The 12,096-nt window shown below is 46.8% G+C and overlaps 4 protein-coding genes across 4 annotated transcripts; 3 read left to right on the top strand and 1 right to left on the bottom strand.

The window, feature by feature from the left end:
* Window positions 1-131: 131 nt before the first annotated feature.
* N7537_010783 (uncharacterized protein) lies at window positions 132-1,256 on the top strand (the record flags this gene model as incomplete). Its single annotated transcript, XM_056901837.1, has 1 exon — window positions 132-1,256. The coding sequence occupies one exon, from the start codon at window positions 132-134 to the stop codon at window positions 1,254-1,256; it is 1,125 nt and encodes a 374-aa protein (XP_056747124.1).
* A 1,551-nt stretch (window positions 1,257-2,807) lies between these two features.
* N7537_010782 (zinc-binding alcohol dehydrogenase family protein) lies at window positions 2,808-3,875 on the top strand (the record flags this gene model as incomplete). The annotated part of the gene is made up of 1 exon (XM_056901836.1): window positions 2,808-3,875. The coding sequence occupies one exon, from the start codon at window positions 2,808-2,810 to the stop codon at window positions 3,873-3,875; it is 1,068 nt and encodes a 355-aa protein (XP_056747123.1).
* Window positions 3,876-7,275: 3,400 nt separating this feature from the next.
* Window positions 7,276-8,105, bottom strand: N7537_010781 (GLTP domain-containing protein; the record flags this gene model as incomplete). Its single annotated transcript, XM_056901835.1, has 4 exons — window positions 7,276-7,573; window positions 7,683-7,801; window positions 7,856-7,914; window positions 7,970-8,105. The coding sequence occupies 4 exons, from the start codon at window positions 8,103-8,105 to the stop codon at window positions 7,276-7,278; spliced, it is 612 nt and encodes a 203-aa protein (XP_056747122.1).
* A 369-nt stretch (window positions 8,106-8,474) lies between these two features.
* Window positions 8,475-11,907, top strand: N7537_010780 (sporulation-specific 71 family protein; the record flags this gene model as incomplete). Its single annotated transcript, XM_056901834.1, has 3 exons — window positions 8,475-8,588; window positions 8,646-11,291; window positions 11,353-11,907. The coding sequence occupies 3 exons, from the start codon at window positions 8,475-8,477 to the stop codon at window positions 11,905-11,907; spliced, it is 3,315 nt and encodes a 1,104-aa protein (XP_056747121.1).
* Window positions 11,908-12,096: the final 189 nt, after the last annotated feature.

The raw sequence follows: 12,096 nt of genomic DNA, 5'->3' as shown, positions 1-12,096 counted from the left end.
CGCCGAAAGATCCCCGGTGGGCCAAGACGCACACAGAATGGCATATGTATACTCCTGACAAGTCATGCCACTAACCAAAGTTACAGATCAGTAATTCCGAGCTTCTAGCTACAGTCACAGACCGCTTCAACATGGCGAGCAACATATTGCACTTTACAAATGACGGAGCCTCTGTCGCAAAGGGCCCTGTCTCGCCAGCCGCCCACATCCCAGCGTCTGCCAACATCTTTCCCAAGTTTGAAAAATCAATTAGCAAGGATGGCTGGGAACTGTGGTTCTTTGATTGCGTTTCTCCCGAACTGCGCGCCGCCGTCATCGTCGGTCTGAACAGAACCGCGCAAGATGGGACTGGGGATGGATTCAAGGTGCAGGTCACGGCTATCTGGCCCGACTCAACAACATGGCATCGCGACTTGTATTTTACGGAGTCCATTTTTGAGACGACATCTTCAGAGACTCGCGGTGTATGGCGTGACACCGCCAAAGCTGCGAGCGTTAGTTTTGTGTCTTCAGACGACGACCGGAATATTTCTTTGCTATTTGACGTCCCGGGCATTGTTGACGGAAATATGCAGCAACAGGCGTTACCTGGGGACACTGGGCTGGACTCTGATCCTACTTTGGGTCCGTCGGTGCATTATGTGCGGCCTATTGGGCGTGCTTCTGTTACGGCTCATATGCGCCTTTTCGGTGATGCGGCTAACGAAGCTCGCACGTTACAACTGGGGACGCGAGACCAACCCGTCAACGGAGGTGTCGATCGCGTCTGGTCATTGGGAACATGGCCGCAGATTATGACGGAGTCATACTACCTGAGAACGCATGTCGGCCCATACGCCATCCAAATCATGCGCATTTTCTCGGACATGGCCAGTGGCAACCAGCCTTATACAATGGCACGACTATATCACGAAGGGAAATTGATTTGTGCTGCACAAGATGTTATTGAAGAATCTGCACAGACACCTCAGAAGCACTCCCTCGTGTTGACTAAGGTGTACAATGGCCAAGATGATGAAAGTGTTCGGGGCAAGTTTGTGGACCAGAACACCGGATACTCTGTGGTATTCATCGATCAAGAGATCGGTAAGAGGTGGAAGTTCCAGGTTACTCATGATAGGATAGTTTGGAATATCCCAACAAGCGCTCTTGGACCAAATGCCACGGGGAATACGGGTTTTATTGAGAGAGTGGTTGGTGGCCTGGATGGGGAAGCCTTTACAGGCATTGGAACTGGTGGCCAATGTCAGCTATAATCTAGTATCATTCATTTCGCGCATTTCATATCCAAATATACTCAAAATATTAACAGTAAATATTACCAGTAACGTAGTGGATAAGCGGGTCGGCCAGACAAGGGGGTCGGCCACATTCTAGCAACTACCGTACAAGAACGCATGTCATTCCAAGGTTAAAACGGAAAAAAAATGTCAACTCAGAAAATGTGCCGAAAATCCACGTATTTTTACCGTTACGCAAAAAAGGTGCACACCTTAGTAAGGCTTGTTCGTAGTAGATGTCCGTTCCGACAAAAAATTACAATATTGAATTTATTTAGAAGCTTCGTCTTCAGAGGTTTCTAGATAATTCCGACACGTATAACTATGGCCAAAAGATAAGAAAACAATCTGGTATAATAAATTTGGGCACCCATCAGTTGATAAGTACTAGCGACATGCAGTAGCAACCAGATCCCTGTTATAGAAAGGCGATATTGGACATGAAATCCTTTCTGAAGGACACTTCGATCTGCTTGACAGAAGTGAACATGGTGCAGTAAGGTCGGGTTTCAAAAATATTTCATTTGCTGCTCCACACTACTGAGTGACATAAAAAGTTATTATGCCTTAGTCTTCAATTATCAATCAAACGCTTATGCCGTATCTAAGTTACTGATTTGTTTTGCAGCTGATATCATGTCTATTGAAAGATTTTGGCACACAAATATCGCTTTAGTTATGATTGAAGTTCAATTCAAGCACAGACAAAATCTATTCGACATTAAAATGAGCTGGTGATTAGCAATGGACTTGATTTTTATCTTCACTTACCCAAAACAGAGAGCAACAAATGACTCCAAGTATTGGTATGGTATTCGGACTAGATTTGGATACATGTTGTGACACGCCAGAGCACGGACAGTAGGCCCAGAGATCGCCTAACGATATACACACCTTCAATCAATCAACTGATTCTATTAGACCTATTCAGTAATAGCCAGTACATCAATTCCTTGTCCTACAAAAAAATTAAATCTGCCTTAAAGGTAACGGTTGCTTACTGCTAGCCAAACAGCCCCTTCAATAATTTGATTAAAGTATATCAATGAGTTTTCAAAGCTTACAGGGGTAGAAAATAGCACAGAAGCCTTTACCACAGGGATCATGTCGTAACGACAGCGATCGTACCACGCTGCGTAGGAACCAGGCTTGATTTCCTATTCGCTTAAGCAACACCATGCAGGTAAGCCGGAGAGGCCCACCCATTGCCGACCTTGATGCATAACCGGAGAAGTTCGGCGCAACGGCTTGGCAGCCTTACCCGAGGCTTAATTTCCTATTCGGCGTACGCAGCAATATGCAGGTAAGCCGGAGAGGCCCACCTATTACCCGTGGACCGACCTTGATGCATTACCGGAGATATTCGGTGCAACAGCTTCGCAGCCTTACCGGGAAGCCAACCGATGCACAGCCCGCCCAAGCATATGTATCGATAATGGGGTTAGAGCTTATAGTAAACAGTGACATGTCGCATGTATGACCTGTAGGGTGTATTTACCACCTGGGCAGTTTGAACTCTCCACAGCCATGTCGACAGAATTCCAAACAGCGCTCGTCGGCACCGCTGACGGATCAATATGCCTGTCGACCACGGCACCTATACCCAAGATAATAAGCAACAGCGTTCTCATCAAGATCAAAGCTGTCTCCGTCAACCCAGTCGATTCCAAAATGGTTGGCGATTACGTCACAGAAGGCGCTGTGGCCGGGTTTGACTTTGCCGGCGTGGTGGAGGAAGTTGGACCAGAGGCGACAGAGTGCGACATACACGTTGGCGACCGCGTCTGTACCGCCATCATGGGCATGAACCCAAATGACCCGGGCGTCGGCGCCTTCGCCAATTACACAGCAGCGGTCGAATGGATATTGCTCAAGATCCCACCCAGCCTCAGCTTCGAAGAAGGAGCGTCGCTCGGTATCAGCTTGATGACGACTGGTCTCGCGCTCTTTAAGAGCCTCGACGTTCCAGGATACCCGCTCGAGCCCGGAGCTCGCAAGATTACCGTCTTGGTATTTGGAGGTTCGTCTGCCACGGGTACCGCCGCCATCCAGCTGCTCAACCTTGCCGGCTTTGACGCCATTGCAACATGCTCGCCTCACAACTTTGATCTCGTCAAGTCCTACGGACCGTCTGCTGTCTTTGACTACCAGGCTCCCGACTGCACTGAATCGATTCGCCAGTACACCAAAAGCAGCTTGAAGTACGCTCTCGACTGCATATCTACAGCCACCAGCATGCAGTTTTGCTACCGCGCGCTCGGTCGCTCTGGCGGCAAGTACACCTCGCTCGAGCCATACTCGGAAGCCGTAGCTCAAACGCGTAAACTCGTGAAGCCCGACTGGATTATGGGACCACAACTACTGGGTAAAGAGATTGCTTGGCCGAAGCCTCACTGGCGAGCACCGGATGCCGAGTTGGGGGCATTTGGAGCGAAATGGACAGCTACCTTACGGAAGCTTCTAGACCGCGGGCTTATACGGCCGCATCCAATCATTACACGAGAGGGTGGGCTGCGCGCAGTACTGACGGGAATTGACGATATTCGAGAGAAGAAAATATCAGGAAAGAAGCTAGTATATTCTTTGGACGAATAACCTATAGTCCACAAATATAACAGCTAGGTTTTAAAGTCGACTGCCACTTGTGGCACGCCCTATATTGGCACAAACTCACTATCGGCACCAAAATTGGTTGGATGGACCCATATAGATCACCCGCGACTAGACCTCTGCATAGCCCATCAACGGGCCCAGACCCCCGGCCCAAAGCCCAACCCACAGCCTATTAATAGGGGCCCATCAAAGCCCATCAAAGCCCATTTCTGTACACAAATACAGTCTTGGCATATAGTTATAAAGTAGATGATTAATAACTGTATTTTACGTAGGTACCAACCTATATCTTTAGTATTATTATATTATCATAGTAAGAAGTAGGAATTAAGTGGATTTTATACTGGTTTTAGCATTATGATACTAGTTTTTGTATAAAATTTCATATAAAATAACCCTAAAAAGATCCAATTTAACTATGAATTCGTATCTAGAAGGAATTACTAAGTATTAGCGTGAAGAGACATATATTATCTATAGTGGATTGATACTACTTTCTATAATTAATTGTAGTAATACTTAACGTATTTCACTACCGAGTGGCCACCTACTACCGAGTGGCCACCCTAAAACACCATAGTTAGTAAATGCGATATTTTATAACATTATATCTTAGCAACCACGTTATTATTTGATTTTATTGTTATTCGATAGCTATCGATAAGACTTATTAATATATTATATCAATTTTAGAGAAAGCCTAATACTATATTATCGCTATTTCAAAAAATACCGAAAATTACATTGTAAAAAGCTAGAAATATATAACGTATTCGGTAAGCGAGCTGCGCACCCCAGAACACATAGTAAAAGCGATAAATTACAATATGATAATTCAACAACGGTTGTTTATATGAGCTTTTCTTTGTAGCCTAATGCTTTTTATATGATATCTAGCCACTTGTTAGAGTTTAGGTGAACTTAATAAATTAGTGACTGAGATATATATATTTCTGGAGTTCAGAGATATATTTTTCAATACCATAACAATGCAAGTTCTCAATTTATTCAAAATTGATATATGATGCTAAAGATACTTATCAATTGCTATCGACAAGAAATGAAATTAAATAAAAGTGTTGGTTGTTGAAATATCATGTTGTAATTTATCGTTTTTACTATGTGTTCTGGGGTGCGCAGCTCGCTTGCCTGCGCAGCTCGCTTACCGAATACGTTATACCTTAATCACTAAGTCGTATATACTCCTAAAAGTCCGTAAAGAGGCTATATATCACCTAAATATCATTAAACTATTAGGAGATTTCTATATAGAGTACCGTTGTTAAGATATCAAGTTGTAATTTATCGGATTTACTATGGTGTTTTGGGGTGGCCACTCGGTGGTAGTAGGTGGCCACTCGGTAGTGAAATACGTTATAGTACCTCTACTTACTATATAAACCCTAATAAAAATAAATACCTCTTATAAAAAAGTAAAGCTTTATAAAAATCTATTTTTATTCTTATTTTTCGGCCTCCTAGTATCTATTACTTAATATCTTATAAATCAAATCAAATCAATCAGTCCTATCAGTTAATTTATAAGTGATGTATATATAGCTTTATATACGGCTTAAACGGTAATTTCAATACCCCTAAAGAATAGGAAAAAAAATACATTAATTATACAGCTGCGATAGATTAGCATGTTTGTATTGTTTGGTTAATAATAAGGGCCGATTATAGGCCCCAATGGGCCCTATGGGCTCGGTGGATGGGCGCATAGCCGGCCGATGGGCTCGAAGGGTGGGCCCAAAGCCCAACCCATTAGTGGGTTGGGTTGGGTTGGGCTATGGGCTTTATGGGCTATGCAGAGGTCTAATCAGACCGAAGGCAATCAGACCGAAGGTGGAGAGGTGCTTCAATTAGGGTAATATTTATCAGAGCTTGACGGATAGCCTGACTAGGGCTACAGGGAATGATGCTCAGGAATTCAAATCTTTAGATGAATTCCTAGACCCACCAGATGAGGACGATACTTATAAGCCCGATTTGTCTGATATTATCCTCGATGTATCTGGTACTAGTGATCAGGATAACCAGGCCGATGACGAAGATATATTTGGGCCTCCACCTATTGTACACTCTGATGCTAAGGCTATTAGTCTCTTGCATGACCTTGCAGAATGGGCTGGGCATAAAGAAGGCGTTACTGAGGAGCATATTCGTCGGACAGAGGCCTTGATTAGTGATTTTACCAAGCTATAGGTGGATGGGAGGAAGCAGAGGACACTGCCAAAAATGGGATTCCTTCCAAAATAGGAAATCAAGTTTGTCGAAATATATTATGTTATCATTCAATATAGGCACACTACTCAGGATAGCACACATTTTCTTTTGAATAATAGAGGTGTGCCACTGGTGGCAGTCGACTGTATTGATAACGAGTACGTCTGGATTTGCCGGTATGTCTCTCTCCTCCAGGGTGTTTGTGAGGTCTCAGGCGAGTCATCGCTTGCACCAAATATATTTCTACAACATCGTCGCGTAGGGTCTGTTTTCGAGTCACACAACTCCGTCGTGTTCGAAAGACGACGCGTAATCCAAGTACGAATCGACCAAGGCTGCATTCAATGAAAGGTCCATGGGAGTTGGCAAGGTCTTCGTAGTATGGTGCTTAGTCACTGCCCTAGGATTATCGACGCGAAAGAATAGGATGCTATATTATCATAGTGGTTACACTTCTGTATTGCAAGCTAGATATCGGATCATATCTCGCTTTCACTAACGTAATTTTCAATACTATAATAACAAAGCTAATCGATTTTCTTAAGTTTAATATATAGTGTTTTAAAACCCTTATCAATAGCTATCGGTCCTTCGATTCTGTGAAAGGTCTGGCAGATCAAAGCGAAGCTAGTACTCCGCACATGTACAAAGGACACACATATGCACCGAGCTATCTCCTATTGACCTCGGGATGTTGAGGAGCATGGTGGGGCTATGGAGGATACCCTGCCAAGTCTACCCAGGTCCTCGGGTGTACCTGCTTTTCAGGCATGGACGAAACCCAATAAGCAAAGCGAATACGCTGTATAATTGGTGTGGGACTGCAAGCCTACTACAATGTTCGTTGCGAGCTGTCATTTTGTTTCCCTATTCAATTTACCTGGGCGCTCTTATAGACTTACTGATCAGCTAGTCATTTCCTTACCTTCTTCCATGTGACATCTACTTCCCATAAATCGATGATCTCATTCCAAGGTTGCAACGCTCGGATCTCTACCTCAGATACGTCATGCTCTAGATTCCTTGACGACCAAAACAGTGAATTCGCTACAGAATACAAACTCGCATGCTTGAATGAAGCCAAATCGAATATTTACATATCAAGTTGCACAGTGCACATGTTTAATCAAGTGGAAAGGCCTCCAGGGCAAACTTACTTCCACTGAGCAGGCTTGGTATCCTGGAAAGTCTTCAGGATGGCGATCACCTTCTCCAAGGCAGCGACCTCCTTGGCAAGCTCGGCAGTAACCTTGGCCTGATCCTCGCCCAGCTTCTTGTAAAAGTCCTTGCGGTATGGGGTGGCAGACATGGCAGCACTGAAGACAGGCTTGACAATCCAGGAGTGGTGGGGCTTGAGGGTTTGGCCGTAGGCATCGCGGAAGGAGTCGGCGAGTTCCGAGGAGGAGTTGTCGATGTTGTGACGGAGGGCTTGGACGGTAAAGTCGAGGCCTCTGTTGAGAAGAACCAATGATCAGTCAATGGTTCATGCAGATTTATGGAAATGGAAGGGATGCCATTGCAATTGGTGTCTTCCATCCCAATTGAGACATGTGGACATACCGGACCAGCCAGACCAGACCTTCAGTGGCAACGTGCTTGCCGGTCTTCAATTCGTTCAGGACAAGGGCCTGCAGGGTCTCAGACTCCGCAGGAGCTGCCTGCTGACGCTCACGAACTTTCTGAACGGGGTTTTAGAATGTGTTGACACCGGCGACATAATGTATTGGACGAACCTTGATGTTACCGAGCAGGTCATTCTTGACCGGAGTGAAGGCGGCAGAACCGAGGACGTCTACAAAGTTCCTGCATTAGGTCGAGGTAGGTCTATGCAGGGGAGCAGCACGCACCAAAGAGAGTCACCAGCGACTCAGCGGCCTCGAGGAAATCGGTAGTCGAGATGCCATTCTCCGCATTAATAGGGACATCAGCGAAGGACTTTTTGATGGTATCAAACCATGTTCCGTCAGCGGGGATAGCAGCCATTTTTGTAGGAATTCAGGTGGAAACTAGATAGTCGGAGAAAGAGAAAAGAGCTTAATCAGGAGACCGTTGGATGGTGTCAACTTCACCGCTGCTGCCACGCAAGCCAATAATGGCGGGGCACACGGGATATAGTGAGGCTGCAAACAGTGTAAACAGTACCAACACGGTGAAGTGTCAACAACTTGTTTGCGATGTTTGCAGCATTTGCATAGATCTTGCAACGACGTCATCGAACCACATTACATCGAGATTCGCGATCGCGCTATGAACCTTACTTGGGGTTCGTCGGTGCCTGGGCAATTTATTTGTTCCTGCATATGTCTGGGGCATGCCCTTTTGGTCCACGAGGGTACTACATAGTAGATTGTCATGACCTCTTCACCGGACCAGGCCAATGGGTCGCGACCAGAAACTGACCCAAGCTCGTCATACCATGAACATTATCATGGCTTGCAGACTGGCTCATACACAGACCAGCAACTGGTATGTCTCTGTTCCCTGGGGGTTGAGTTATAGAACTGACCTGGTGCTCTTGGATAGCGTCATGCTTCTGCCAACCATTTGCATATGACGAACCGGCGATTTTTCGTTGGTCCAATCCCAGAAGGCTGGCTGCAAGGTCATCGCAAGTCCTGGTATAAATCTCGACTGAAAGTCAGGAACTATACATCACAGAACATCTCCTTCTCTGCAGGCCCTGTTGCGACCCACTACGGCGAACATGGCGATCGGCCCGGCCCATCGTCACCCGATTTAGATGAGGAGGTTACCCTAGCGCTCACCAACACAAGCACGCAGGCCGCCGAGGAGCAATATGATGAGATCGAAACAGAGGCACGGGAGGAAGCGGCAGCAGAGCCTGTGGGGGAACTGCAGACTCTAACCCACCCTGAAGCCGAGGCCAGTGGTGACGACCCCTTGCCGGAAGAGGACACAGAGACGAGGGAAAATAGCGGGCAAGATAATGAGGAACATAGTGAGGGGGGTAGCGGGGAGGATAGCGGAGAGGATACAGACAGCACACCCAAAGCCAGAACAAGGGGGCAATATGACATGTACGGCAACGATGTTGCTTCGTCTTCGTTTGTCACCGCCAGAGAAGAGGTCGCCAGCTCTGCAGACACGGTACAATCAATAGCCACGATACGAGCTAGCAGATTGGAACCGCCTGAGCGGAGACCAAAGTCCCGGGACTCACATAACACAAATTTGACGGGTCATTCCTCTCCCAACCCTATGACCCCTAATCCATCCGCGGTTGCGAGCGAAACCGATTCGACCACACAGCTTCTTCGAAGCAGGTACAAGGACAAAGGGAAGCAAAAAAGCAAGGCATCTGGTATATCTCGGGCAACACTTCAACACCACGACCCACAAGATGAAGATGATACTGGCGAAGATGCGCAGGCCCAACAGAGACTCACTAGGAAGATGGCAAAATTCAACCTGGATGACAACATCAGACACAGACAGCAAAAGATGCGCTCCAAGATTGCAAGGACCCAAGGTACTATCTCTGCCAATCGACCGCACCGACGGAAGGTGCAAGATGGGGAGATTGTCAAAGCAGAAAAAATGTTGGTCTGTGTGGAAGAGACTGTGCAGGACACACTTCCTGCCGATTACACCGAGAATGACAGCCTGCGCATGGAAACACGGACCGTGGACAAGTGGAGGGAGTTCCTCGTCGTATGCCGCAAAAGCTCTATAGAGCATACGCCATTTGCCATTCAAATGTACCGCACTCGTGTAATTCCTGATGTGCAACGTCCGAACAGCAAAACACCTCCTTATTACGAAGTACAGCTCAACCACAAAACCACCCGTGTTAACTTCTATTCTCCCCTCGACAAGACCATCGTTATTTGGCACCCCCGCAAGCGTGGAACCAAAATATTCATCCTCCGTCCAAAGTCTGCGGCGCACTCTGCTGAATGGTATACTTTCATTCGCCAGGTGCTTGGCTGGCGGCGTCCCATCTCGCTCCCTATCTACGTCCCTGATCTAGGGGTTTCTCTCATTTTCAAAAATCCTTTCAGCCAGCTCGAGGCAGGACTGAAAGCAGATAATTCTGATAGCGAGCATGTAACAGCAGTTGATAACAAATTTGCTGCCGCTACTATCATCCGAGGATGCATGGATATGCTCGAAGGCCGCGCCGAGTGGGCCGAGGTCTTGAAAGCTTGGTCCAAGACCGAGAAGATGGGACTTGCTTGGAAGCGGTACGACCGACTTGAATGGGTATTTGGAGTCAACGAGGAAAAGATGTATGGGACCATTGGGATGCAATCATCTCATGAGCTTGAGTTACGACCAAGACACCATTACTCTACTACAATCAGGCACCGAGGCGTACAGGAGGAACCTGCCCCGATCGAAGGATTTCTAGTCCGTCTTACATCCCAGAAGGGTGTGCATCAGCGGATGAACAAGATGTTCTTCAAACGGCTGTACTTCTTTACCCAAGATCATTATTTGTTTTTCTGTCGCCCAGCGAAGGCAATGCCCCCGCCACCCCCGAAATGTGCTCCCCCAGAAGACGGAAGTGTGCCAACTGCCCGTGAAATCTTGGATCAAATGCCACTCTCGTGGGATATCGATCCTTATCCACTTGAAAGTGGCCAGATTGCATGGCTTTCCAGCGGCAATCAAGAATTCGTCAAACGGCACGATGAAGAGGCTTATGCGCATGTGCAGAGGAATGTACACAATATCAGCCAATCGGATGGGTATATCGATATGTGTCGGGTGCAAGAAGTCCGCAATGTCTATCGTGGCAGTTGCCCTGCTGACCCCAACATGCGGGGAGGACCTTCTGTGGACTTCAACCGTGAACCTAGAGACTCACGGCAGGATGATGGAGCAACGCGAGAGTTCGATGACGATAGGACATTTGAAATGGTTCTAGATAATGGTCTTGTCATTCGACTCCAGGCATACGATGATGCCACACGGGATGAGTGGGTCAAACGGCTCGATGCGCTTGTGAAGTATTGGCACACTCGCTGCACAGACGATGCCGCAGAGCTGCAGGCCGTACGGCAGCGTAATCTCAAGCTGTTGGATATCGACGAAGCTATGGAATCTCTTGTCGGGCAGTTCGCGAAGAAGTGGGAAGTGAAGAAAGCCGAGGCGTCTCCACACTTGCACAACATGTGCTCCCTGTCTGGTTGTCGGACTATCAAGGTATGTTATCGCTGCATAACATTAGACAAATACAAGCACAACATACTGACAACATCAACAGATGTCCGGCGACTTATATCGAAAGCCCCGTCGCCACACCACTTTCCACCAATGTCATGTCATCCTCACGGCAGGCAAGCTGTTAATTTTCCGAAGCACACTGCGTAGGCGAAACGGCACTGAGATTCCACACATTCATCAAGAACTGGAAGCAACTATCGAACTGGAAGATTGCTATATTTATTCCGGCTTGATTACCGAGAACGACTTGCTGTATGCCAATCAGACATTCGACAGCAATAACCCTGGTCTTCATGCTCTGCCGCGGGTGTACCTCGATTCGGATGCCTTCACAAGTCGCGACGAGGACACCGCTATCACTTTCGTGGTCTGGCAACCCTTGAGTAAGAGTTACTTCCGAGCCCAGGAAATAGGGGAGCAAGGCAAAGCCAAAAGATCCTTGCGTCATGTGTCCACGCTGGGCAAGCATGGCCGTACTATCGTGTTCAAAGCACGTAGTCGTGTGGAAAAGGATCGTTGGGTGATGAGTATTTCCTCGGAAATTGACCGTCTTCAGGAAGAGAAACATGAAGATATACGCCTTGTTTCTCCCTAATTACTGATTGCATTGTCTGCATTTCTTGGCCATTCATGATCCCTCTTCTATTGGTATACAGCACTTCGTTTTTGCTTTCCTTTTTCCGTTTCTCGGTCCTTTCACCTACATACGCATAGCACAGCGCTTTACACTCAAAAATAGTCATACAGTGATATCCAAAAGATGCTCCTAATATATGTACAAATC

The sequence above is a fragment of the Penicillium hordei genome, assembly GCF_028827395.1.
Source record: "Penicillium hordei strain IBT 12815 chromosome Unknown utg000006l_segment0_segment0, whole genome shotgun sequence".
In the NCBI taxonomy this organism is placed as follows: Eukaryota; Fungi; Ascomycota; class Eurotiomycetes; order Eurotiales; family Aspergillaceae; genus Penicillium; species Penicillium hordei.
Note: the sequence above shows the minus strand (reverse complement) of the source record. Positions and strands in the feature narration are given on the sequence as shown.